Source organism: Acomys minous (assembly GCF_964271855.1).
Source record: "Acomys minous genome assembly, chromosome: 11".
In the NCBI taxonomy this organism is placed as follows: domain Eukaryota; kingdom Metazoa; phylum Chordata; class Mammalia; order Rodentia; family Muridae; genus Acomys; species Acomys minous.
In genome coordinates this window covers 99,613,190-99,638,772 of record NC_140492.1, presented here as the reverse complement: position 1 = coordinate 99,638,772, position 25,583 = coordinate 99,613,190, and the positions used below count along the sequence as shown (strand labels likewise).

General features: G+C 40.7%; 1 protein-coding gene and 1 pseudogene across 6 annotated transcripts in view; both read left to right on the top strand.

Annotated features, from left to right (window-relative positions):
- ANKRD31 (ankyrin repeat domain 31) overlaps positions 1-25,583 on the top strand; it is a 174,088-nt gene that overhangs the window by 58,806 nt on the left and 89,699 nt on the right. For 3 of the 5 annotated variants that reach the window (XM_084802696.1, XM_084802697.1, XM_084802695.1), the window contains 2 exons: positions 5,707-5,783; positions 23,532-23,575. In XM_084802696.1, the coding sequence (XP_084658822.1) occupies positions 5,707-5,783; positions 23,532-23,575 (121 nt within the window). The remainder of the gene's footprint in view (positions 1-5,706; positions 5,784-23,531; positions 23,576-25,583) is intronic. The other 2 variants (XM_084802698.1, XM_084802699.1) reach the window with 1 other exon arrangement.
- LOC311608839 (peptidyl-prolyl cis-trans isomerase A-like) lies at positions 14,074-18,337 on the top strand (annotated as a pseudogene). The gene is made up of 2 exons: positions 14,074-14,137; positions 17,836-18,337. The product of its transcript is annotated as a peptidyl-prolyl cis-trans isomerase A-like (transcript).

Below are 25,583 nucleotides of genomic sequence, written 5' to 3'. Positions count from 1 at the left end.
CTAATTTGAATCCCTTGATCTCCTTTTGTTGTCTTATTGCTCTGGCTAGAACTTCAAGAGCTATATTGAAAAGATATGGAGAAAGTGGCCAGCCTTGCCTGGTTCCCAATTTTAAAGGATTTCCTTGAGTATCTCTCCATTTAATTTGATGTTGGCTATTGGTTTGCTGTATATAGCCTTTATTATATTTAGGTATGTGCCTTGTATCACTGATCTCTCCAAAACTTTAAACATGAATGGGTGTTGGATTTTGTCAAATGCTTTTTTAGCATCTAAGGAGATGATCATGTGGTTTTTTCCTTTCAGTTTGTTTATATAGTGGATTACATTTACGGATTTCTGTATATTAAACCATTCCTGCCTGCCTGGAATGAAGCCTACCTGGTCATGGTGAATGATATCTTTGATATGTTCTTGTATTCAGGTTGCGAGTATTTTATTGGATATTTTTGCATCAATGTTCATCAGAGAAATTGGTCTGCAATTCTCTTTCTTTATTGGGTCTTTGTGTGGTTTAGTTATCAACATGACTGTGGCCTCATAGAATGAATTTGGTAATGTTCCATCCTTTTCTGTCTTTTGGAGTAGCTTGAAGAGTATCAGTATTAGCTCTTCTTTGAAGGTCTGGTAGAATTCTGCATTGAAACCATCTGGCCCTGGGCTTCCCCCCCCCCCCCCCCAGGGAGACCATTAATGACTGCTTCTATTTCTGTAGGAGAAATAGGACTATTTAATTTGTTTATCTGATCTTGATTCAATTTTGGCAAGTAGAATCGATCAAGAAAATTGTCCATTTCCCTTAGATTTTTCAATTTTGTGGCATATATACCTTTGAAGTAGGATTTTATGATTCTTTGTATTTCTTCAGTGTCTGTTGTTATGTCTCCCTTTTCATTTCTGATTTTGTTAATTTGGATAGTGTCTCTCTTCATTTTAGTTTGGCTAATGGTTTATTTATCTTGTTGGTTTTTTCAAAGAGCCAGCTCCTGGTTTTTGGTTCTTTGAATTGTTCTCTTTGTTTCTAATTTATTGATTTCTTTATAAAGGCACTTAGTGCTGTGAATTTTCCTCTTAGCACTGCTTTCAAAGTGTCCCACAAATTTGGGTATGTTGTTCCTTCATTTTCATTGAATTTCAGGAAGTCCTTAATTTTTTTATTTCTTCCCTGACTCAGGTGTCATTAAGTAGAGAGTTGTTTAGTTTCAGTGTGTGTGTAGGCTTTTTGTTATTTCTGTCGTTGAAGTCCAACTTTAGACCATGGTGATCTGATAGGATACAAGGTATTATTTCAATCTCCTCGAATCTGTTGAGGCTTGCTTTGTGACCTACTATATGATCAAGTTTGGAGAAGGTTCCATGAGGTGCTGAGAAGAAGATATAATCCTTTGTGTTTGGGTGAAAAGTTCTGTAGATATCTGTTAGATCCATTTGATTCATGATGTTGGTTAGTGTCATTATTTCTCAGTTTAGTTTCTGTTTCATTGACCTATCCTTTGGTGAAAGTGCGGTGTTGAAGTCTCCCACTACTAATGTGTGGGGATCAATGTGTAGTTTAAGCTTTGTTAATAGTTCTTTTACAAATGTGGGTGCCCTTGTATTGGGAGTGTAGATGTTTAGAATTGTGACGTCATCTTGGTTGACTTTACTTTTGATGAGTATGAAGCGTCCTTCCTTATCTCTTTTGATTAATTTTGGTTGAAAGTCTATTTTATTAGATATTAAAATGGCTACACCAGCTTGCTTCTTGTGTCTGTTTGCTTGGAATACCTTCTTCCAGCCTTTTACCCTGAGGTAATGTCTGTCTTTGTGGCTGAGATGTGTTTCTTGAATGCAGAAGAATGTTGGGTCTTGTTATGCTTCCATTTAGTTAGTCTGTGTCTTTTTATTGGAGAGTTGAGACCATTGATGTTGAGAGATACTAATGACCAGTGACTGTTAAGTTCCTTGATTTTGATGTTGGTTACAGTAGAGTACTTGTGTGGTTATGTTTTTGCCATGGTGTAGTTATCTATTTCCCATGTAATTTTGGTTGTAGCTTGTCACTTTGGGTTAGAGGTTTCCTTCTAGTAACTTTAGTAAGGCTGGATTTGTGGATAGGTACTGTTTGTTTGAATTTGTTTTTGTCATGGAATATATTGTTTTCTCCATCAATGGCTATTGATAGTTTCGCTGGGTGTAGCAGTCTGGCCTGGCATCTGTGGTCTCTTAGGTTTTGCAGGACCTCTGTCCAGGCCCTTCTGGCTTTTATGGTCTCTGCTGAAGTCAGGTATAATTCTGATAGGTTTGCCATTATATGTTACCCTTTTACCTTGCTGCTTTTAATACTTTTTCTTTGTTCTGTATATTTTGTGTTTTGATTTTTATGTGACAGGAAGATTTTCTTTTCTGGTCTATTCTATTTGGTGTTCTTCAGGCCTCTTGTATGTTTATATGCATCTCCTTCTTTAAATTGGGGAACCTAATGTTCTCCAGGTCTTGCAGTCTGTGGCTGCCAGTGGAGTCCTTAGTCTCCTTCCTGTAGATCAGATACAGTGTGTGTTTGGTGCCACCATCTTGGAATCTCCCCATCTGTTATATCTTAAAATAGCCTTGGTTCACCTTGGGTGGAGCAGATACTAATCCCCTAAACTACCTCCCATATTGGGGCAGGTATTGCATCTCTGCCCCAATCCCATGGAATCTGTTTCTAATAATTTCGTTGAGCTACTTCCCATCCATAATCCCAAATACTTGTTAATGTTAATTATCTGGGCTGAATCCTCCATCCATGGCAGCATGTGCTTCTTCTCCATCTAACCCATCACTATAGCTGTCTTTTTCCTGTTTTGTCTCTCTTCTTCTCCCCAAGATCCTTCAGTCCCCCAGCCTGGGAGCCTTTGCCACGCCTACCACACTCTGCCCAGGTATCAGCTTTTTATTGGTCAAACAGGGAGGCAAGGTTTCAAACATCATGTAGGTTATGTGAGTGTCTGCTCATTTGAGCAGCAACCAGATCTTGGGGGACAGTAATCAGCATCAGAGCACATAGCACCAGACCAACTCCAAACAGCAGTGTCTGGGAATGGGTTCACTGAGGAAGACTATGCATAAGAGCACATGCTCCATAGCAAGTTCCCATGGAGCTGAAGGACGGGATTGATGGACAACAGTTTGAAGAAACAATCTGAACTCTGAAAAGCTCCCCAAGGCCTCCTTCTAACACATCCTTTTTTGTAGGCTTCAACTTTTACATACCTACTTTATTTGAGGTTCTTTAATTTTTACACTTCCCTTCCAACCCATCTTTCCTAGATAGCAGAGAAAAGAGGTTAATGGGAACAGGAGAAGTAGACCTTTTTGAACTTAGTTCCTAGGAGCGATTCCCCTGGCATATGTGGCAGGATTTCAGCAGACTAGCAACTCAACAAAAGTTGCTGCTGGGACCTGGAACAGCAGCTGGAACCCAGGAGCCCTGAAGCTTTCTCTGGAGCAGTTCTCTCTAGGAGCGTCTCGAAGTGGAGTGATGAACAGCCAAACAATACCAAGACTCAAAAAGCCCCACCTCCTGTTTTGGGCTCATATACATATATCCTCTCAGAGTCTGCAAAACCCAAGCCCCCGCATGAGGTGGTTCTTCTTTTAGTGGATAAACATCACCTGTTCTTTCACAAGTCTCTTCCCCATCCCACACTTGGGATCAAAACAAAAACATGTTTATATCCACTATACCCGTTGAGGAGGACTCTGAGTTATTGAAGTCCGTCTGTGAAGACAGGTGAACAGTGGAAGATAAACCCTAGAACTGAAGATTCCACCTCCAGCTGTGGCGTTCATCTATTCACTGGCCAATGGCAGAGCGTCCCTACCTGCCCTAAAGAGCGCCATTCCCTGGTACCTGTTATCAGAGCCACGGTGCCACAACTAGCGTGACCACTCATCCCTCTGCATCCACTTTGTGTCTCCAAATTGTGTAGGATTCTGTAGTCTTTTGATTTCTTTCCAAGAACGTACAAGAACCATATCACTTTTTAAGATTCAAAGCCATTTTAAAATATGCAGTTGGTTAGCCAGCTGGTCTCTGACACCAGTATTAGTAGTTCTTTTCATTCCTTGGGCCAGTTTCCTAGGCAGCTTTATAATTACACAAGTCATGCTTTTACACAGTTATTCCTCCAAGTAAGAAATAGATTTTGAGGGTGTGTGTGTTATGCCTGTCGATTAGCTAATGCTACAGCTAGTCTTGACATGCTTCAGATTGATCTGGACTTCATTTGTAGACCAGGCTGGCCTCAAACTCACAGTGATGTATCTGCCTACCTCTGCTTTTCAAGGCAGAGTTCCTCTGTGTAGCTTTAACTGTCCTGGACTCACTTTATAGACCAGGCTGACCTCGAACTCATAGAGTGATCTGCCTGCCTTTGCCTCCCTGAGTGCTGCATAAATCTTTTTAATTTCATAAATAAGATGGTGTCTGTTTATTTGCTTTGTTTAAAACAATATACACAAAATTATTTGCCATGTTATATAACTAAAATGCTTTGAAGCATATAATAGTTTATTGGGTAACTTATAATTTGTTGAATTATTCATTTAGATCTTGTTTGTGGTCCTGCTTAACATAACTATCTTTAATATTTAGAAGAGGCCTTTGTGTATTTAAACTATGTCCTAATACTTTCAATATAATTCTTGAAATTAAAGAAGGAAGTTCTTTTTTTAAGAGATTTGTTTATTTATTTATTTATTTATTTATTTATTTATTTATATGAGTTCTCTATCCGCACATATGCCTGCATGCCAGAAGAGGACATCAGATTCCAGTATAAATGGTTGGGAGCCACCGTGTGATTTGCTGAGAATTGAACTCAGGACCTCTAGAAGAGCAGACAGTGCTCTTAACTGCTGAGCTGTTTCTCCAGCCCCAAGAAGGAAGTTCTTTAAAAAAAAAGAAAAAAAAAAAAGGAAGTTCTTCTCTTGATTTAAACTGTGGTTTTATTTGGCGTTATTTGACATTATCATTCTGTTGAGGAGCTTAATCAACATTTTCAACCTAACTTCTACTGACCACTTTTGGTTTTGGACCAGAGAGAATGCTTGTTATTCTTGCTGAAAATTTAAATAGCTATGCCTAATACATTAAAAACTATTATAAGACATGGAAGCAAGAGGATTTCTTATTTTAAACAGGAAAATGCCCTTTTGCATTTATGTAATAAGTTACTCCAAAAAAAATATAGCTGGCTGATTGCTCTTTTCAGTCAGCATTTAATTATGCAAAAATAGAGAATCAAACTTGCATTAGACATAGCCTTTATTCTGTTTTAATCCTCTTTTGTCCAGAATTTTCTACTCCCTCTTTATATTTCTATGGAATATAAAAGTAACAAATAATATCTGAGAAATTCCTCATGTGACTCCACTTACATCTGAACTCTAATGCCATACCATCAGTATATTTGAAGATAGCCAAGTTACATAGTTTAGAAACATGTCCTCTAACCATGCCACCTTATTTTGTAGACACTCACTTTTAAACCTAAATGCAGTTAAGATTGTTTATAGTCCTGAGTTTATCCATTAGCCTTTTTAGCACTCTCCATTTTTTGATTCACTTTAACAAGTTGCTAATAATTGCAAAGATAATAGAATGGTGTAACCAAAAATATTTTTCTTTCCATTTACAAGTCTGTTTTTATTAATTAATTAATTAATTAATTTACTTTTTAGAACTAGAAAACAGTTCCCAGCATTCACTGTGTCATTTCCTCACCCTGAAGTTTCATGGAGCCACGGAAACACTGAAGGTATGCTTTCATGAGCAGCCATACTGGGTCCAGTAGAGTCTTGTAGACTGCTGTTTCTGTTCCAAATCCTGTAGAAAAGAGGCTGGACAGGTCTGTCCCTACTCTCAGAATAGTGAGTCTTTCTTGGATACATTCTTCTCTCTGTCTGTTCCTCTGAATAAGTTGTAGCAGATAATTTTGAGAGATCTGGTTGTCTGTATCTAGTCTGTTCATATTTTCAGCTGTATATTTGTTACTATCTGCCAGTGATTGCTTTAATAAATTTGATTCCAGATGAAGGCCTGTAAGCAGTTTGTGAGTAGTAGCCAGATTATCAGACAAGACCAGCCAACGTTCATTATTTAGTTAGATTTTGGATGTCTGCTCTATCTGCATTGATGTCTGAAAAAACAAAAGATGCTATGTCAGCTCCAAGTAAGGAGCCAACCAGCATATCTCCAGCAGCTGTAAATTGTAAAGGTTTTCCTGCAGGAGTAAGATAATCTGGTATTCTCCTGAGTTCAGGCTCAGAGCAGAGTTCTTCAGGTGGGCCATGATTTGAGGCTGAAGGGAAGTGAGATTGCCTGCATCTTAGATGTAAGTATAGGTCATGCGGGTAGAGTAAGGTCAGGCATGATCATGGATGCTCTATTAACCATTGTGTGGAAGTAGGGGGGTTGTTGAAAAATGCTGCCCTGTAGTGTGCCCTGAAGAATTTGTTGTTTTCATCCCATCTTCGTCTCTTGATGCATGGCGTTATCTTGCCTTCTTTGATTCCACAGGGTTTTCACATTGTGAGGGAGGCATGCACCTCATTAAATTGGGGTCCTTTGTGCAGAATTCCTGCATGTGATTATATTGAGTATGGGCTTATGGGCCACAAAGTCTCCAATGACCCATTTCTTGAGCTGTGGTAGTGGAAGAATCAGGTAATAATAGGGAAGTCTTGTGTGTATATGTTTCCAATGGTTTAGTTTGGGAATATTCATACTTGCAGTTTTTCCACCATTGTAAGTGTCTGCGGTCTGCCTTTTTTGTGTGGTGCCTTGACGCAAAGGAGTCATAGGATCTAGGGTATGCTCTGGTTGCAAATTGTATCATGTCTACTCTTGAGATGATGTAATTAGTATGGTAGTCCTTATAAGTCCAGGCTGGAATTTCAACAGACTGGGAGGAAATAAGTATGTGATGTTTCTGTTGTGTAGATCCAGAGGAATTGGGAAGACTATCATTTTATTGGTGTGAGTGTATGCATGGTATCACAACTCCAAAACTGTTCCTCATTTGGCAAGCGTATTTTTGGGTTTTAAAGATGGGTTCTGTATAATTGATAATTAGTGAGTCTGTTGTTCATTTGGGTTATAGTTCTCCTTTAAAATGTGTCAGTAAATATAGTTGACAACTTATAAATCTTCTGAGAGTAGTGCATGAAAAAGACTGGTAGGAGTTTACTCTGTTGTCTTTTCCATCACTTAGACTTGTTTTGTTGGTGGTGTATTAAACCTTGTATAGTGGTGGTCCAGTTGAAGTTGGAGTCATTGATGGGCTGTGAGGCAATTTGAACAGACTTGCACTCACAAGTTCAGTGTGAGTTGGGTGATTTCATTGAAAAGTCTTACCATAGTAAGAGGTGACATTGGTATATCAATCCAATTTGCATGGGTTGGTACCTATCACAGAGATTCTATTATGAGGGTTGAGGCCTTTTACATCAAAAATTGTGGTGGTATATCGGCTGTGTCTGTACAAAATATGGCTGGCTATGCTACAGTATAATCTGAGTACTGTAGAATACCATGCAGGCACAGAATATCTGGCTGTCTGCATGGGTTCTCACTATCATAAAATGTGTTGTGGCAGTGGGATAGTCAGGATCAGTGGAAACCTGTACTGTCATATCCCAATGCTGCAATTTCCATCCAGTCACTAGTAGGTTGAAATGAATAAATTTCTGCCTCCCATATCAGGTGCCTATTCCATCTGTGCATCTTACCATAGAAGTGTAGGTTGGGAAATTTGGCCAAACACAATATAGTTATAGTTGGCTTATTCAGTTGTGAGTATTGTCCAAAAGTGAATATGGACATTCATATGGTGGTGGTATTACATTCCTTGAGAGAAAATGCTTTCATGGTGTTCTCCTGTCAGTTTCTGAGTCAAAGGTAGAGTTGTGCCAAATCATAGTTCACGTGGGTTTGTTGTGGTTGATGTTGATGTCTCATCAATCAAATAACCTGGCTCCTTTTTCTGCTTTCAACTTGGATAATTGTATATACTTTAATTTGCAATCCTGGAAGTTTTATTGGACAGGGTTCATCTGCCATATGTATGGGGCGAAGAATACTGAGAAGAATTTTGGGTTTGCTTCTATTTCACAGTCAGATATGGAGTTTTCTATGCCTGTCATCTCAAATATTAGTCGCCCCTTCATTGTTCTTCATTGTACGGTAGAAGGATGGTTTAAGAGATATTTCTCTTCAGCGGAACTTGTAGGCTGATGCTGCTGTGATATTTTGTATTAAATGACATTTATTCCCTTAAAATTGGTGTTTTCAGCTTCCGTCCTGGTCATTGGTTACTATGGCTCTCAAAATTGATGTAAAGTAGACTTATCTTTCTCCATTCATCACAATAGCTATAATAAACTCTTTTCCCAATAGCTTCAAAATGAGCATATTGAGCGTAGAATGAATTTCTGGCATGTGTGAGGTTTAGGATGAATTCTGGTAGAAATCCATCCAGGATGTAGTAGGAGAAGTCACAAATATCATACTTTACTCTTGGTTAACTTGTTATTGAAGCTGCTACTATGGTGGTTGCTTCATTCATTGTTACGTAGCTATGCTTGTTGATGAAGGTGATAATTTCTTCACTTCTGATGGTGTTGGTAAAGAAAAATGATGGTGTTGTCAAAGAGCCTGAGCTTGATTCATTGTAAGGTTAAACGTACAGAATTCAATAGGATAATTCCTGCTTGTTTTATGGTTCTTCTTGCTGTAAGTAGTTTATTGTACATATCTGTAATAATATAAATGTATATGTAAAAAATGAAAAATGTTTAATAAAAATACACCAAAAAAAAAAAAAGAATTCAACAGGAGTTCCAGGAACAATGGCCTGGTTGCCTTGGCCCAGCAGATGGATACCATGGTGTTGTTACATCTTGTGTTCTCTTCTTGTGAAAGTTTCAATGAGGCATAGAATGTATGTAATTTATTATGTCCTTGCCTTACCATCTGCTATTTTCCTCTCTGCCTGGGCAGAAGGTATGATGCTCAGTTATCACCAGTGCTGAGTAAATTAATCCTAAGACGATTGCTAACCTTATGAAAGTGTAACTCCAATATATTTGGGCTAGGTTCTAGACATATTATGCTTGTAAGTCATCTAATTTTCTAAGGTTCAGATTTCCCTTCTCATCTGTGGTCTAGATTGTATTGCCTGTTCTGGGTGCTATGACTACTTTCTCTTTTAAGTCTCAAGTATTTCTGTCCCTATAAACAGGTTGTGGCAAACTATTCTGTGCGATCTGGAAATTTCTAGTAGTTGTTCAAGCTCTAAGTCTAATTTAATAGCTTCTTCTAAGGGAGAAGCTCTATTCAATCTTGGTCCAGTAGTTAACTCAAAGCAGGCAATTTCATTAGCCCTTTTCAAGGGGGTATCTTTGAGTTGTAGTAACTTGATTTTAAGCAGTCCATTCCATCTTTCTATATTGCCAGCTATAGTTGGGTTATATGTCAGAGGGAAGTCCCATTGTATGTCAGTAATCTAGGACCACCTCTGGCAGTCTCTAATGGCCTACTTACAGGCCTGCCGGTATACTTTAAGGTTCCTTTTATCAAACCATTGGAACAAAGCCCGTGTGCCTGTACATCCCAATGTTTTATGTAATCCTATTATTTCTTCCTTACTAATTATGATAACATTCTCAGATTTCTTAATTTTTGAGTCTGGCTTTCTTTTAATAGTTATTTTCATAGCATTGTCCTCATTTAATTTGACTTTTCATTTCCCCTCATTTTTAGTGTTAGGGTTAAACTTTTAAGTTTATCATCTGTGTGATATGTGATCCTTGCTGAATTATTCTGAATTTGTTCCCTAGCAAGTTTTAGTATCCTAGTCTTAATTGAACGTGATGCCAATTTATCCACTATTTTATTATTTTTAGATGTCTTGTCTGTCTTGCCTGTGTGGGTGTCTACATGAACTGCATAAATTTTGATATCATCACTAAGTTTTTCCACTTCCATCCATGCCTCCTTTAACCAAATATCTTTTTTCATTTATCTGCCAGTTAGTGGTTTTTCCTTTTGATGACCATAAGCTAGTTATGCCATTACATACACACCATAGATCAGAGAAGATAGAGACTTCCTTTTTGCCTTAACTGTCGATGCCACTCCCGTCCAGCAGGAAAGACACCAACACCGGGAACTCTTCTTGTAGCAGTTTTTATTCAGAATCCTTGACTATCGGAGTGACCCTGGGAAAAGCTCCCACAGAACCTTTTATAGTGTGCCTGTCCTATCAGAAACTGCCACGTCGCCACTCCTGGTTGGTGCATTCGGATCACACCACCTCACGCCATGCCTTGTCAGAATCATACCACCTCACGCCATGCCTTGTCAGAATCACGCCACCTTACGTCATGCACATAAGGGGCTTGCTCACTGCGCATGCGCAAAGGGGTTTTCTCACTGCGCATGTGCAAAAGGGGGTGCATTGCGCCGGTGAAGCAGCAGGGGGCGCTGCTATCTATGGCTCTCCACAGTTCCCCCTTATTTATTAAATTTTGAGCAAGTGGCACAGAGAATGCCTGGTAGGTTGTCCCCCCTGCACTGGAGAAATAGGCTGACAAGATGGTTGACCATTGGCCGTATAGCCCGTCCCCAACTTCTTCTTCTTCTCCTCTCTCGCTTTATTAAAAGGAGGTAGATGGATCCATCATATATAGGTGAGCTTGGGTCCCCGAAGGGAGCGGGCATTAACCAGAGGGGGGAAGCATTGACCTGATCCTCCTGGGGCTACATTGGCCTGTCAAGATGTCTTTTTGAGGAGGAGAGGGGGGGGTCCTGATCTGCTGTCTGTGGGCATCCCCAACATACATCAAACAAGACAGTTTCCGACATCAACCTCTATGCAATCAGGTTTACTTTTCGGGGGACTCAGAGTCGGACAATCGGGTCCTCCCCCTGCGGTACCTCGTCCTACACCCCTTGCAGGTGCCCATGCCTTACGGCAGGCAATATCTGAGTATATGCCATTCTCACCATGCCAAGGAAGGGGAAACGGAAGCACATTAGTGTCATGGCCTTGGTCTGCCAAGTGCATGGGGGATCTATACCCGTCATTGACTACTTCTCTGTCATACCAAGCCACATTTGAGGAGATTGCCCAGCCTCCAGTGCAGCAAATGCTTGCATCATAGATGCCTGCGTGCGATGTTGGTGGGTGTGCATCCTGCATATGTGCCAGAGTGCTAGGCAACTGACAAGGACCAGACACACTGTCAAAGCTCTTATTCCCGCCCATTCCTGCCGATGAGAGAAGGCGTTCTGGAAGCACTGCGACAGCCCAGAGACCATGGAGACGTCAGTTCGTGTAGAATTGATGTGCACCATGGAGAGATGCAGTTCCTGCAGGGGACTATCCAGGCTTCTGCTCCAGTTACCTGCAAGATACTGGGAGAGACTGCTAGACAAGTTAATAATCTGAAAACATAAGCTTCCTTTAAGGGGAAAGCCCATATTTTCTGTATCAGGTGAAATCTCTTTTGTTAACGAAACATTGGTGGTGAAGATTCTTGGGAAAATTGCGGTTGTATGTTTTGGAAAACCCGACAAGATTCCCCACCTATACTCAGGCTGTGTCATGGAGCCTGGAATGTTAATAAGGCCTTGCAATGTAGTAGAACTATGGCCAATTAGTAGTCCCACTGTGTCTTTTGGTAGAGGGCTAGTGAAATCAGTGGCTACCAACGGAGGCCCCATTTGTGGGGTCAGTACGAGTCTGGTGGTGGAACAGAGGTCGAGGCCTGCGCTCCCTCTAGTAGCTCTCCGGGGCGTTGCCATTCTATGGGAGAACGCAGACTCGGCCACTGTTCCGGAGCCCTGGTCTCCTCCATTGCCCCATATATTTGAGGGCCCTGAGGACGAAGGCCCCGTGTCCCGTTTTTTGGCCGTGCTCCCCTAAATCCTGCCGCTAGTGGTTGACCATTAATGTCTTTTAATGACTGACATTCACTAGCCCAATGATTTCCTTTCCTGCATTTGGAGCAGAGGCCAGGTGTACGTGGAGGAGGATTTTGACTAGTCTGATTAATCCCCCTGGGACACTGGTGTCTGAAATGTCCTTCTTTGCCGCACTTGAAGCAATTTTGAGGACCAGTAATTCCCTTTCTATTCCTTCCCTGGGCTGCCTGCATCACGGCTGCAGCCAATCCTGTATTTGATAATGGTCCTCCTATCTCTCTGCAGATCTTTAACCACACATCTAAAGATTTATGTTTGTATGGATTTATAGCTTGTCTACACTCCTTGGTACATTGCTCAAAAATAAGTTGTTTTATCAAAGGCATTGCAGTATCTGGGTCGCAGAAGATCTTTCCAGCGGCATCAACTAATCTGGCCACAAAGTCGGCAAATATTTCATTGCTTCCTTGAATAATTTTTGTGAGATTTCCAGATACTTCCCCTCGTTTAGGAAGGGCTTTCCATGCCCTTGTGCCAATAAAATTAATTTGCTCAAAAACTTGCGCCGGATATCCTGTCTGTTGGTTAGCGAAACGTCCCTGCCCCATAAGCATATCCTGGTCCCATGCCGGTTGTCCGTTAGCTGCATTGGCAGTTGCCTGCTCAGCTGAGAACTCAATGTAATAAGCTTTCCAATCTAAATAGGTGCCAGGTGAAAGGCAGGCTCGTGCTAAATTTTGCCAATCTGAGGGTGTCATGCAATACCTCCCTAGGGATTCCAACTGCACCATAACAAAGGCTGCGGTCGTGCCATAAGCACGAACAGACTCAGCCAGTCTTTGGACAATTTTAAAATCCAAGGGTTCGTGATAACGATTCCCTTGTGCATTCTGAAAAACTGGGTAACAATGAGGGGCATTTTGCAAATGAAATTGCCTCCATACCTCAGGACAGGCAGACCTACCTCCCCCTGGTATTTGAGGCGGGGGTCTTATTCCGCCTGGAGATTTAGGTGATTCTAGTTCAGGAGCTGATGGCTGCATAATCTTGGTCTCCTTCTTTTTTTGTATAATAATGCTACCTAGCTGTTCAGCCAACTCCTCTAATTCTTCATCCTCGGGGCCAGAATCGTCCCCATCAAACTGTTCCTCTTTCACTTTCCCCAAAATATAATTCCCCATTTTGTCCAAGTCCTGGAACTTTATTGTCTCAAAGCCTGAGAACTTAACAGTTGTGTCCCACTTACTGGGAACTTAATCCCCCAATTTGTCCGAACCCCGGAACTTTATTGTCTCAAAGCCTGAGAACTTAACAGTTATGTCCCATTGACCGGGAACTTACCAGCTAGCTGCCCTGGCTGCCACAAGTTCTGAGATTCCCCGTACGGGCCACCAAAATGTCGATGCCGATCCCGTCCAGCAGGAAAGACACCAACACCGGGAACTCTTCTTGTAGCAGTTTTTATTCAGGATCCTTGACTATCGGAGTGACCCTGGGAAAAGCTCCCACAGAACCTTTTATAGTGTGCCTGTCCTATCAGAAACTGCCATGTCGCCACTCCTGGTTGGTGCATTCGGATCACACCACCTCACGCCATGCCTTGTCAGAATCACGCCACCTTACGTCATGCACATAAGGGGCTTGCTCACTGCGCATGCGCAAAGGGGTTTTCCTCACTGCGCATGCGCAAAGGGTTTTCTCACTTCGCATGCGCAGAAGAGGGTGCATTGCGCCGGTGAAGCAGCAGGGGGCGCTGCTATCTATGGCTCGCCACACTTAACTGTTTGTCTTATAGCCAATATTGCTATTATTTCAGTGTGTTGTGCTGATTTGGTGGTTTCTTCCTCAGTGATAGCTATTCCGCCTCTTGGTCTATAGGCTGCCATTCTCCATTTAGTTTTGATTCCATCAGTAAACCGTATGGCAACCCAACACTGTGACTATTTCTGTTGTTCCCCACAGTCCAATAGGTGCCTCTTTTGAGGGAGGGTTGAGCAGTTTAGGGATGGGGATTTTAGGCAACTGAGCTATTTTCTGAGTCCTGGAATGCACAGACTCCTTTGCTACCATATCCTGGGCGTGAAGGAATTCATATAGGTACCATTTCCACCTTTCCATCCATGATCAAGCCTATGAAGGACTCCGTCTTCAAGCAAATCCAGTCCATCATTGGAATGGGCACCTGTATGGCCATAGGGTGGTTGGCAATGACTTAGTGTAGGGTTCTTCGTGCTTCATAAAATATCCAGATTTGTTTCTCAGAGAGTATGTAGTCTTCATGTATGGGAAGCACTTGCACTAGAAACAAACAGGCAGATGTTGCTGGACTGCCTTTCACTTTATGAAGAGTCCCTAGTTGCCATATTCACCAAGAAATATGATATCCATAATTAGGGTGTCATTTGGTTCAGTATTGGTGAGGGTTGCATGCTCAGAGATGAGCTTATAGACTGTCTCAATAGCTTCTCTTTGTTCCTGTCCCCATTGGAAATGAGGTGTCTTTCTAGTCACCCTGTAAAGGGGTTTTCTAATAATCTGTAAATATGGTATGTGGCTTCTCCAGTATGGAAACATACCAATTAGGTATTGCATTTGAGCATTGTCCCTGGGTGGGGAGATATTTAAACTCTTGTGCAATACGCTATCTGGGACCTTGTGTTCTTTAGATGTTCATAACACACCTAGACATTTTGGTGAGGTATCTGGCCCTTTCACCTTGTCTTTAATAATGGTCCAGCCATTGTGTACCAGGATATCAATTACTTCATATAGTTTTGAACAGTGTCCTTATTGTATCCTTCAATCAAAATACCATATACATAGCTTAAAAGTAGGCAGTCTGATTTGGGTAGCTTTTCCAGTGACTATCTTAGTGTCGCATGGGCAGTGACTGGGCTATTTTTGCAACCTTTAGACTCTTTTTAAGATCTATATTGTTTATTATTCCAGGTAAAGTAGTAATCTCCCCAGAGTCCACATGGAGTGGTATGCTAAAGAACAAACAAACCTGATAAGTCTGTGGTGCCAAAGAATTTTGGGTTGTAATTTCCAATCTTTAAGAATAGTCTTCTACATCAGGTAAATTTCCTGGTGATTGTGGAGAAAGCTGACTAATGCTTACATATTCTATTGTGAATGTCCATTGATCATTTGGCTTCTTTATTGGCCAAACAGGACTGTTGAAGTTAAAGGATTGTGTAGGTTCAATATTATTTTCCTTTAATAGTTTATTTAAAGTGTCATTGATGGTTTGTTTTATCACTTTACTTGACAGGGCATTGCTTGATAAATAATCCCTTAATTTTAGGGAGTTCTATAAGAATTTGTACTTGGGTGATGTTAGAGCCCAAGGGTTTAAGTTTTTCATGTAATGCCATTTGGTGTTGGGTAAATATTGTGAGAATATTTAGAGATAAATTATAGGCTAATAATTCTATATTTTCTATTCTGTTTTAAATGGTCTTCCTGCTACCCTTCCAATAATTACATAATTTTTGGAGGTTTGGTAGGGGTAGGTAGAGGTTGCAAATTGTCACCCCACTCCCTGTATCCATCATCCAGTTTATCACTTGGACCATTTCCTCTGATCTTTCTGACATCTGTAAGAAGCATCTGGAGTTCTTTCTTGATTCTGGAGTGGTTGATTTCATACATTGTTTGGCCTGCCTCGGATTCTGTTTCTAAACTTTCCTCCTGGGGCTTGTCTTACTGGTATCTGATCTTGTCTTTCAAATGATCTTATATCCCCAATTTTCTTAAAGAATGGAGGGTTGGGTTTGGGTGGTAATTTTGCCCTGCTTTTGCTAAAAATGGCCACCTTTGATGGGGTTTTCCATGGCACTGGTTTGGTTCGATTCTGTACATTAGACTGGAGGGATACTATCTTACCTGCCTCTAGTTCTCTACTCTGCTTGAAGAAGTTAAGAGCTTCTCCAACAGTTTGACAATTGACCAGAGTTGATGTCAATGTCATTCTCAAACGTGGAGGGGTGCCCTTAATTAGAACTTTCCTCATGCCAGGGAGCAGAGGTGATGCTTGTGGTCTTGGGCTGTTTCGTAAATTAAGTAAAGTATTCCTAACTTCCTGGCTAGTTCAATTCCTTCCATAATTTTTCATTTTCCTTCTGCCTTGAAGTGAGTTAGGTTAAGTGTGGGTGTTAAGTCCAAAATCACAGCTTGAAAACCAACACTCAAAAATGCATCTGGGCTGCTCTGTATTCCTAGAAATCAATCATGGCATTATATTGTTTCTGAGAAGGGTATAAAAAGTCTGATTATGCAAAAAAACAAAACAAAACTTGTCACAGCCACTGTCTTGCTAGGATTCCTACAACCTGTGCCCAGTCAAGATTTATTTTTCAATGGCCGTATCAGGTAACCTTGGCCTAGAGTAAGTAAAAGCACTGGTGCTTACAGTGGTGCGTTGACACAATAGAGTATTATTTAGCCATTATGTAAAGTGGCTGAGCCCTGCATCCAGGAGTCTTCTTTCACGGAATAAAAACACTAAAGTTCAGTTATCAATACCTACATGGTGTCTTACAACCATCTGCAACTCTAGTTCAGGGAGATCTTGTCAGATCCCCTCTTCTGGCCTCTACAAGCCCCAGGAACGTATTTGATATACAGATATAATGCATTAAAAATGCCTGTACACACAGAACACAAACAAGTAAACAGTTAAGGCTGGACTTAGCACATACTTGTAATTCTAATGCTAAGGAGGTGGCTATAAGTGCATCTTTGGGGCTCACTGGCCATGCAGACTAACCTACTTGGTTATAATGATCTCCTTGTCTCAAAAAATAAAGTAGATAGCTCCCAAGGACTGACACTGTTGGTCAACTCTAGTCTCCAAAGGCGTGTGCACTCTCATGCACCAATATGAATATGCATGGCCCCCTGACAAGTTAAAAATAATTTGATGTTGTAAAAAATTTAATCTTATTTGTAGTTTTCATTGACTAAAGACATTTCAGTTTAACAAAGCAAGTCAAAGACCTGTGTGTCAAGAACTTCAAGTCTCTGAAGAAAGAAATTGAAGAAGATATCAGAAGATGGAAAGAGCTCCTATGCTCATGGATTGGTATGATTAACATCATAAAAAATGGCCATCTTACCAAAAGCAATCTACAGCTTCAATGCAATCTCTATCAAAATACCAACATGACTTTTTTCCAGACTTTGAAAGAACAATTCAAGCATACAACACCCTCCCCCCAAATCCAAAATGGCTAAAACAATCTTATACAATAAAGATCTTCTGGAGGTATCTCCATCCCTGACTTCAAGCTGTACTACAGAGCAATAGTAATAAAAACCACATGGTACTGGCATAGAAATAGGCTGGCTGATCAATGGAATTGAATCAAAGATCCAGAAATAAGTCCACACACCTTTGGACACTTGATTTTTGACAAAGAAGCCAAAACCATACATGGAAAAAAGACAGCATCTTCAACAAATGGTGCTGGTCCAACTGGATGTCTACATGTAGAAAAATACAAATAGATCCATACTTACCACCCTGAACAAAACTCAAGTCCAAATGGATCAAAGACCTTAACATAAAACCAGACCCATTAAATCTATTAGAATAGAAAGTGGGGAAGAGCCTTGAGCTCATTGGTATAGGAGACAGTTTACTGAACTGCACACCAACAGCTCAGGCTCTAAGATCAGCAATTAATAAATGGGACCTCTTGAAATGAAGAGCTTCTCTAAAGCAAAGGACGTTGTCAAAAGAACGAAACAGCAGTCTACAGATTGAGAAAAGATCTTCACCAATCCTACATCCAGCAAAGGGCTAATATCTAAAATATATAAAGAGCTCAAAAAGTGGCTTTGCAGATGCCGCTGTCTCCTTTTGTTCCTTGCTGCAGCTGTGGTCAACCCCATGTTCTTCAACATCATGGCTGATGGCGAGCCCTTAGGCCATGTCTTCTTCGACTTGTTTACAGACAAAGTTCCAAAGACAACAGAAAGCTTTCATGCTCTGAGCACTGGAGAGAAAATATTTGAATATAAGGCTTGCTCCTTTCACAGAATTATTCCAGGTTTCATGTGCCAGGGTGGAGACTTCACATGCCGTAATGACACTGATGGCAGGTCCACCTACAGGGAGAAATTTGAGGATGAGAATTTCATCCTGAAGCATACAGATCCTGGCATCTTGTCCATGGCAAATGCTGGACCAAACTCAAATGATTCCCAGTTTTGTTTTGTTTTTTAATCTGCACTGCTAAATCTGAGTGGCTGGATGGCAAGCATGTGGTCTTTGGGAAGGTAGAAGAAGCCATGAGCGTCGTGGAAGCCGAGTGCTTTGGGTCCTGTAATGGCAAGACCAGCAAGAAGATCACCATTTCTGACCATGGACAACTCTAATTCTTTTGACTTTTGGGCATTTTACCCACCAGATCATTCCTTCTGTAGCTCAGGAGAGTACCCCCACCCCATCAGCTTGCAGTACCCTGTAATCTCTGCTTTTCCTGAAGTTCTTTGGATTCCATATTTTTCTCATTCCCTTCCAAGTCTCACTGGATTGCAGAATTAAATTTATGATTATGAATACAAAGTAAATAAGAAAAAAAAAGAACTAAAAAAAGTAAGCAGTAACAAAATAATCCAATAAAAATGGGGTACAGAGCTAAATAGAATTCTCAACAGAGGAATCTTGAATGGCCAAGAAGCATTTAAAGAAATGCTCAACACCCTTAGCTGTCAGGGAATTGCAAATCAAAACAATCCTACGATTCCATCTTAATACCTGTCAGAATGGCTAAGATGAAAAACTCAAATGACAGTACATGATGGCAAGGATGTGGAGCAAGAGGAATACTCCTTCATTGCTGGTAGAGGAGCAAACTTGTACAGACACTTTGGAAACCATTCTAGAGATTTCCCAGAAAAATTGGAATAGTTCTACCTCAAGGCCCAGCTATACAACTCCTGGGCATATACCCAAAAGATACTCTACCATACAACAAAGATTTTTGCTCAACTATGTTCATAGCAGATTTATTTGTAATAGTCAGAATCTGGAAACAACCTAGATGTCCCTTAACCAAAGAGTGGATAAAGAAATTGTGGTACATTTATACAATGGAATATCACTCAGCTAGTAAAAGCAGGGAAGTCATGAAATTTTCAGGCATGTGGATGGAAATAGAAAGATCATCCTGAGTGAGGTAACCCAGACCCAGAAAGACAAACATGCTGTATACTCACTTAAAAGTGGATTTTAGCCATATAATACAGGATAAACATACTACAATGTAAAGACTCAAAGAAGATAAGTAACAAAGAGAATCCAAGGGAGGATGCTTAAATGTCACTGAGAAGGGGAAACAGAATAGACAGTGGTAGTGGATGAAGAGACGGAACAAGGTAGGAGAGGGATTGTAAAGAGGAATGAGGATGGAGATCAGACTTGGGAGAGCAGGAGTGGGAGAATAGAAGGCCTATAGAGAAAAGAGAAACTGGGCGGGGCATCTCTGACAAGCTGGAGACCTAAGTCAGAGTAGGCGTCTGGGAGGACGTGAGGGGGACTCTAGCTGAGACTTCTAGTAGCAGGGGCCGTGGAGACTGAAGAGGACACCCTCTAGCTAGATAAGATTCCTAGTAGAGGGAGGGGAACACAACCTACCCACAAAACTTTCACCCAAAAATTACCCAGCCTACAGGATGTGATAAAGGTAGAGCAGAGATTGAGGGAATGTCTAACCAATCCCTGGCCCAACCCAAACCCATCCCATGGAAGAGAGCCAACCCCTGACACTATTAATGATACTCTGCTATGTTTGCAGACAGGAACCTAGCAGAGTTGTTCTCTGAGAGGCTCCACCTAGTAACAGTTCCAAACAAATGCTGAGACTCACAGCCAAACATTGTGTGAAGAGTAGGGAGCCTTGTGGAAAAGTGGGGGGAAGGAGAAAAGGACCTGGAGGTGACAGGAGCTCCACAAAAAGAGCAACAGAGCCAACTAACCTGGGCCCAGAGGGGCTGTGGCAGCTGAAGCAGCAACCAAGGACTGACCATTCTTGGACTGGACCTAGGTCCCCTACACAGATGTAGCAGATGGGCTGCTCAGGCTTCATGTGGGCCCTCTAGTAAGGGAAATAGGGGATGTCCCTGACATGGACTCTGTTGCCTGCTTTTTAATCACTTCCTCCTGATGGGACTACCTTCCTAGGCTACAGAGGAAAAGGACACATTCAGTCCTAATGAGACCTGATGAGATGGAGTGGGTGAGTTGGGAGGGGACCTTCTTTTCTGAGGAATAGAGGAGAGGGGAGGGAAGAAGAGGGAGGGAGGGAGGTTGGGACTGGGAAGAGAGCAGGGAGGGGGCTATGACCAGGATGTAAACAAAACAATTAATTAATATAAAAAGAAAGAGCACGCCTTTAATCCCAGTACTTGGGAGGCAGAGGCAGGCGGATCGCTGTGAGTTTGAGGCCAACCTGGTCTACAAAGCGAGTCCAAGACAGCCAAGGCTAACACAGAGAGACCCTGTCTCAAACAAAACAAAATAAAAAAGAAAGAAAGAAAGAAAGAAATTTCAGTTTGTAATTAGTGTTTAAATGTTAAGGAAACAGTAACTTTCACGTTTTTGTGTGTTAGGTGCTTGTATGTGTCTGCACACACATGTTCACATGTGTGTGTTGAAGGTTGGAGGTTGAGATTAGATATCTCTTCCAGTTCACCTTAAGATTTCAGATTGGGTCATTCACTGAATGTAGAGCTTGTGATTGGCTAGCGAGCAAGCGCAGAAATCCTCTTGTCTGTAACCAGCTGGTGTGTGGATGATGGGGATTGAACTCAGGTCCTCATGTTTGTGTCACAAGTACTTTATGAACAAGTCATCACCCCAGCCCCTCTAACCATATTATTTCTTTCAAATATTTATTTTTCTGTGAGATAAAATCAATATAAGACACTTTATTAATTATCAAGCTTTTGAAATGTCAACTGGTGTCATAAAATGCTAATTATCCTTCTGATGAGATTGTTAGAGACAATATGGGGAAGGATGTCTTATTGTTTATAAAGCTTTCTTTATTATTTAAAGGAATTATAAAGTTTTAAAAATTCTCTCAAGAATCTGACTGTTTAAATAAAAAATGTACCCTTTCTTCAAAGATAATTAAAGCTATATTTCATTCATTATTATTAACATTAAAATTTTTATTTATGTATATGTGTTTTACCTGGATGTTTGTCTTCATGTTCATCACATGTGTGCAGTGCCTGTGGAAGCCAGGAGAGGGCAACAGATGCCCAGGGACTGAAGTTACAGATGGTTGTGAGCCAACATGTGGGAGCTGAGACTCAAACTTGGATTCTCTTAAAGATTAGCAGTGCTTTTGATCACTAAACCATTTTTCTAGCCCCCACTATTAATATTTTTAATGACCTCAGATATGGGTTGTAGAACTTATTATTGCTGCTTGAAATAAAAGGTTCTAAAGGAATAATGTGATTAAATATTGGTTCTAAAAGAGTATAAAGTTAAATATTGGCTTATTTTTACTGATCATCTTGGAAAGGGATAGAATGTCGTGGTTTTAATCTTTTCTTAAAATGTTTGTTTATTTTTACGCACATGGTCTTTGGTTACATGTGTATCTGTACCACTTGTATGCTTGGTGCCTGTGAAAGCCAGAAGAGGGCATCAGATACATTAGGACTGGAGTTACAGACAGATGTGAGTTGCCGTGTAGATGCTGGGTGCTGGGAATTGAATGTACATCTTTTAGAACAGCAACCAGATTTTTGTTTTATTTTGTTTTTGTTTTTTTCAAGATAGGGTTTCTCTGTGGTGGCCATAAGTGTCTTGGAACTCTCTTTGTAGACCAGGCTGGCCTGCAATTTACAAGATCCACCTGTTTCTGCCTCCCAAGTGCTGGGATTAAAGGCATGAGCTGCCATGCCCAGCCTTAGCAGCCAGATTTTAATTAACCTTCTTGATTTTTGTATTTTTATTATCAAATGGCAAGGTGAAGCAAAACCCCAGAGACCAAAACAACTGAAGTAGCCACTTCTTACGTTGTCCCCACCCCTGCATCCTCTGTTGTTCTCCCCCCCCCCCACGCCTGCCCATGCAAAAAAACCCTGAGATTTTCAGATGGTGTTTAGCAGGTATATTAATGCTTAGTTTCTTCCCTGTAAATCAGTGTTATCTGTAAGGATGGATTTGGAGATTCAGCAGACAACCATTTCTTATTTTTTCTTAGCTATTTAGGTTTTGTGTAACGTTCTCAGACACGACTTGAAGCCTCAGTGAATTGTGGATTCTACCCAACTATATATCAGATTTCTTGTGGCTTGGTGGTAAAATGAAGGTGGAAGGCAGAAGGGATATAGAATAGGAGAAAAAAAAATCTTTTCTTGATCATTCTTCAATCTAATTTGGTGTGAATTGCTCTGATCCAGTTCCACTCAGAGGCAGTAGGCTAAGAACAGATAATAGAGTTGAAATCTCAGAGTCTAGATGATCCCTGATTCTTCTTGGCCCCACATGAGGTCCTCACATCTAACTCCAAATAGCTTGAATCATGTAAGTTTCTATTACCTACCGCAGAGGAGGTGGTAACTCTTAGGAAGTAGTTATAAATTATTCTTGTGCTATTATAAATACTTAGAATAATGCAACAGAAACAGAGGTTTGTTTTTAAGCTAAACTAAGCTTAAATAGTTACAGTTCTGTTTGGATTCATATTGTTTACCACTCTAATTGGCAGTTAGACCTGGGATAGTAGAGCCTAAAAACGAGGCAGACTAACCTCTCATACAATAGCCAGCTTTATTAGAGCATCAGATAGTTCATACCCGGAGGGCTAGGAAAGGTCATATAAGTAAAGTTCTCATGAGTTCAAGCTGTGTACAATCACAAGGACAAGCTGCATGTGGCGAAACATGTTTCTCCGTAGCGGTACATAAACAAATAACAATAGCCAGTTGTGATTAATAAACTAAAATAAACTCACTGTTGTCTGTTATACCTGGGAGGAACAAGAAAGCACATTCCAGGGACAATTCCATATTCTTATTTTTGAAGAGACTGAGGTCATAAGACCCTTGTCTTGGTTTTGTTTTTAGTTTTCTTGAAAGCACTCAGAATTCTCCTTGCACAGCTCCAATTCATTCACTCATCAATAATGTTCCAACACCACATAATTTTCTTCTTTCTCTCTCTTCTTAAAAATGAAGAACCACAGTGTCTGACTTAACCCTGCTTAGTCTCGATCTCACTGTGTATGTAGTCTAGGATGACTTTGAACTTCTGACCCCTCCCTGAGTGCTGAATTTCAGGCCTGCACAGCCTCTCCTAGTTTAAGGGTGTAAGGCCTACTAGGCATAGAACCCAGGGAAAGCAGTCTACCAGTTGAACTATAGCCCCAGGCCAAGAAAGGAAGTTTATTATTTTCTAAATAATGTTTACATCAACAAATTGGTATATTAATAAAATGTTTGCTATGTCTGTTGAATTGTTTAAGAAAGCTCAAGTGTTGTTGTTGATTGAGAAGGGTATATTTTTGGTTCAATAAAGCTAGAATAAATACATACTGTTCTCTCCTAGGACCTGAAGCTGAAAATTGTGAAAATTTGCCACATCCAGAAAAGGTTGGTGTATGTAACCAAAATTGGTTCTGTAGATTGTGGGTTTATATTTTTTAAAAAATCATGTTGATTAAAGTTTCAAGCTCTTTTAGACTCTGCTCTAGGCAGTAATCTGAGTAAATCGCATCAATAGCTAGAAACTTACTATTTTTTATAATTTTGGTAATGGGGAGTGGGGGGAGGGTGGAGCTGAGACAGGGTCTCTCTTTGTAACACTGGAACTCTCTCTGTACACCAGGCTGGCCTTGAACTCACAAAGATCTACTTGCCTCTGCCTCCCAAGTGCTAGGATTAAAGGCATGTACTACCACTACCCAGCTATAATATTTTTTGAAATTATAATATAATTACAACATTTCTTTGCCCCCCCAACCTCTCCCATGTACTCCACTTGCTCTCTCACAGATTCATGACATCTTTTAAAAATTTGTTTTTATACTGCATATATGTAGGCCTGTTATCTCAACACTCAGAATGGTCAGAAGTTCAGTGTGTGTGTGTGTGTGTGTGTGTGTGTGTGTGTGTGTGTGTGTGTTATTCCTGTGTATATTCCTAAATGTACTACAGCTTGCCCAGGTCGTATAATGTTACCTGTATGTATTTGACCTCAGAGCTGATCGCCCTGGGGAAGACCATTTCTTCCACTCTCAGCATTCCCCAGTTCTCTGTAGTTCCTTGTTTAGGGTTGAGCCCCCCATAAACTATACCGCTTCCATGTTAACATGTTCAGTGATGTCACCGTTGTTCAGGTCTTGTTGATGGAACTCTATGGGTGTGGCTTCTCTGGCATTTCTAGGAGATACGATCTCACAGCAACTTTTCTGCTCCTCAGGCTTTTTCAGTCTCTCCCTTCTCTGCAATAACCCCTGAGTCTTAAGTGCAGGGGTTGTCTTGTAGATCTGTTGGTTGGGACTGGGTAAACACAATCTCTTTTTCTCCACATTTGGGTTTTCCTGTAATTTTCTCCTTGTGGTGCAAAGAAATTTTTTATGAGGGGTGAGAATCACACTTATAAATATAAATATTTAGAATGAATGTATTTAGGAATTACACTGGTTTAGTAAAGTGGCAGTTGTAGGTTCTCTTCTAAGATCCGTAACCTCACTAGCCCTGGCTAGTTGTGTAGGTTCCCAGTACCAGGGAACTCATACTGACAGGTCTATGTCAACTAGAGGAGCTGTTGCTTACCAGCAATGTATTACTGCCACTATTGCACCCTTAACACTATTGAGTCATGCTGGTCATTGTTATGTTCATAGGTGTTACATCTGTGTAGGATTGTTGGTTCCCCTCTTCCTTGTAGGCTTGCATGGTGCTTTCCGTTTCCATGAAGATAGTCCTTGGGGAGGAGAAACAGTATCTAAAACTCGGTTCATGTAGTTATTCTTCATTATTATTGATAGTTTTAGTAATTTTCTGATTTATGTTCTTTACCCACTATTTCAAGTCTCTTATTCTTTGTTTAGAGAAATACACATCTTGGTGCTACATATGCCCAGCTGATGGAGTGTAACCTTTTTTGTTGCTTTTAATGTTAACCCCATTTCTTTAATATTTCAAGCTTGCTTTCTTGTTGTCCTATTGATAGTGTGTGACAAGGGCCTACTTTGTCTTTGCTTTTCACTTGGTGCTGTGAACTGGCTCTGCCCACAGTGGACTCACATCCTCCTTCAAGATATCAAGTGATGGACCTTCCTAGGACCACCCTATCTTACATGGCTTAGCTGTGCCTTCTATAAATCCACTTACCACGTTTTTTTGTTTTTTTTGTTTTTTTGTTTTTGCTGAAGTTACAAGTAGGGAAATAGGCATACGATTTGGAGTGGCTTCAGGGGTGACTCTTGGTTATATCTATAAAGTATGGACAGAGAGATGTTTCAGAGAGCTAGTGTGAGGGCCCTGAGCAAGGATGACGTCTGGCCTGGCACCTCGTTGTATCTGAGTAACTACATGTTGTTGCTTCTCTTCTCCGTGAGTCATTCATTCATGCCTCAGATCCTTCCTTGTCTTT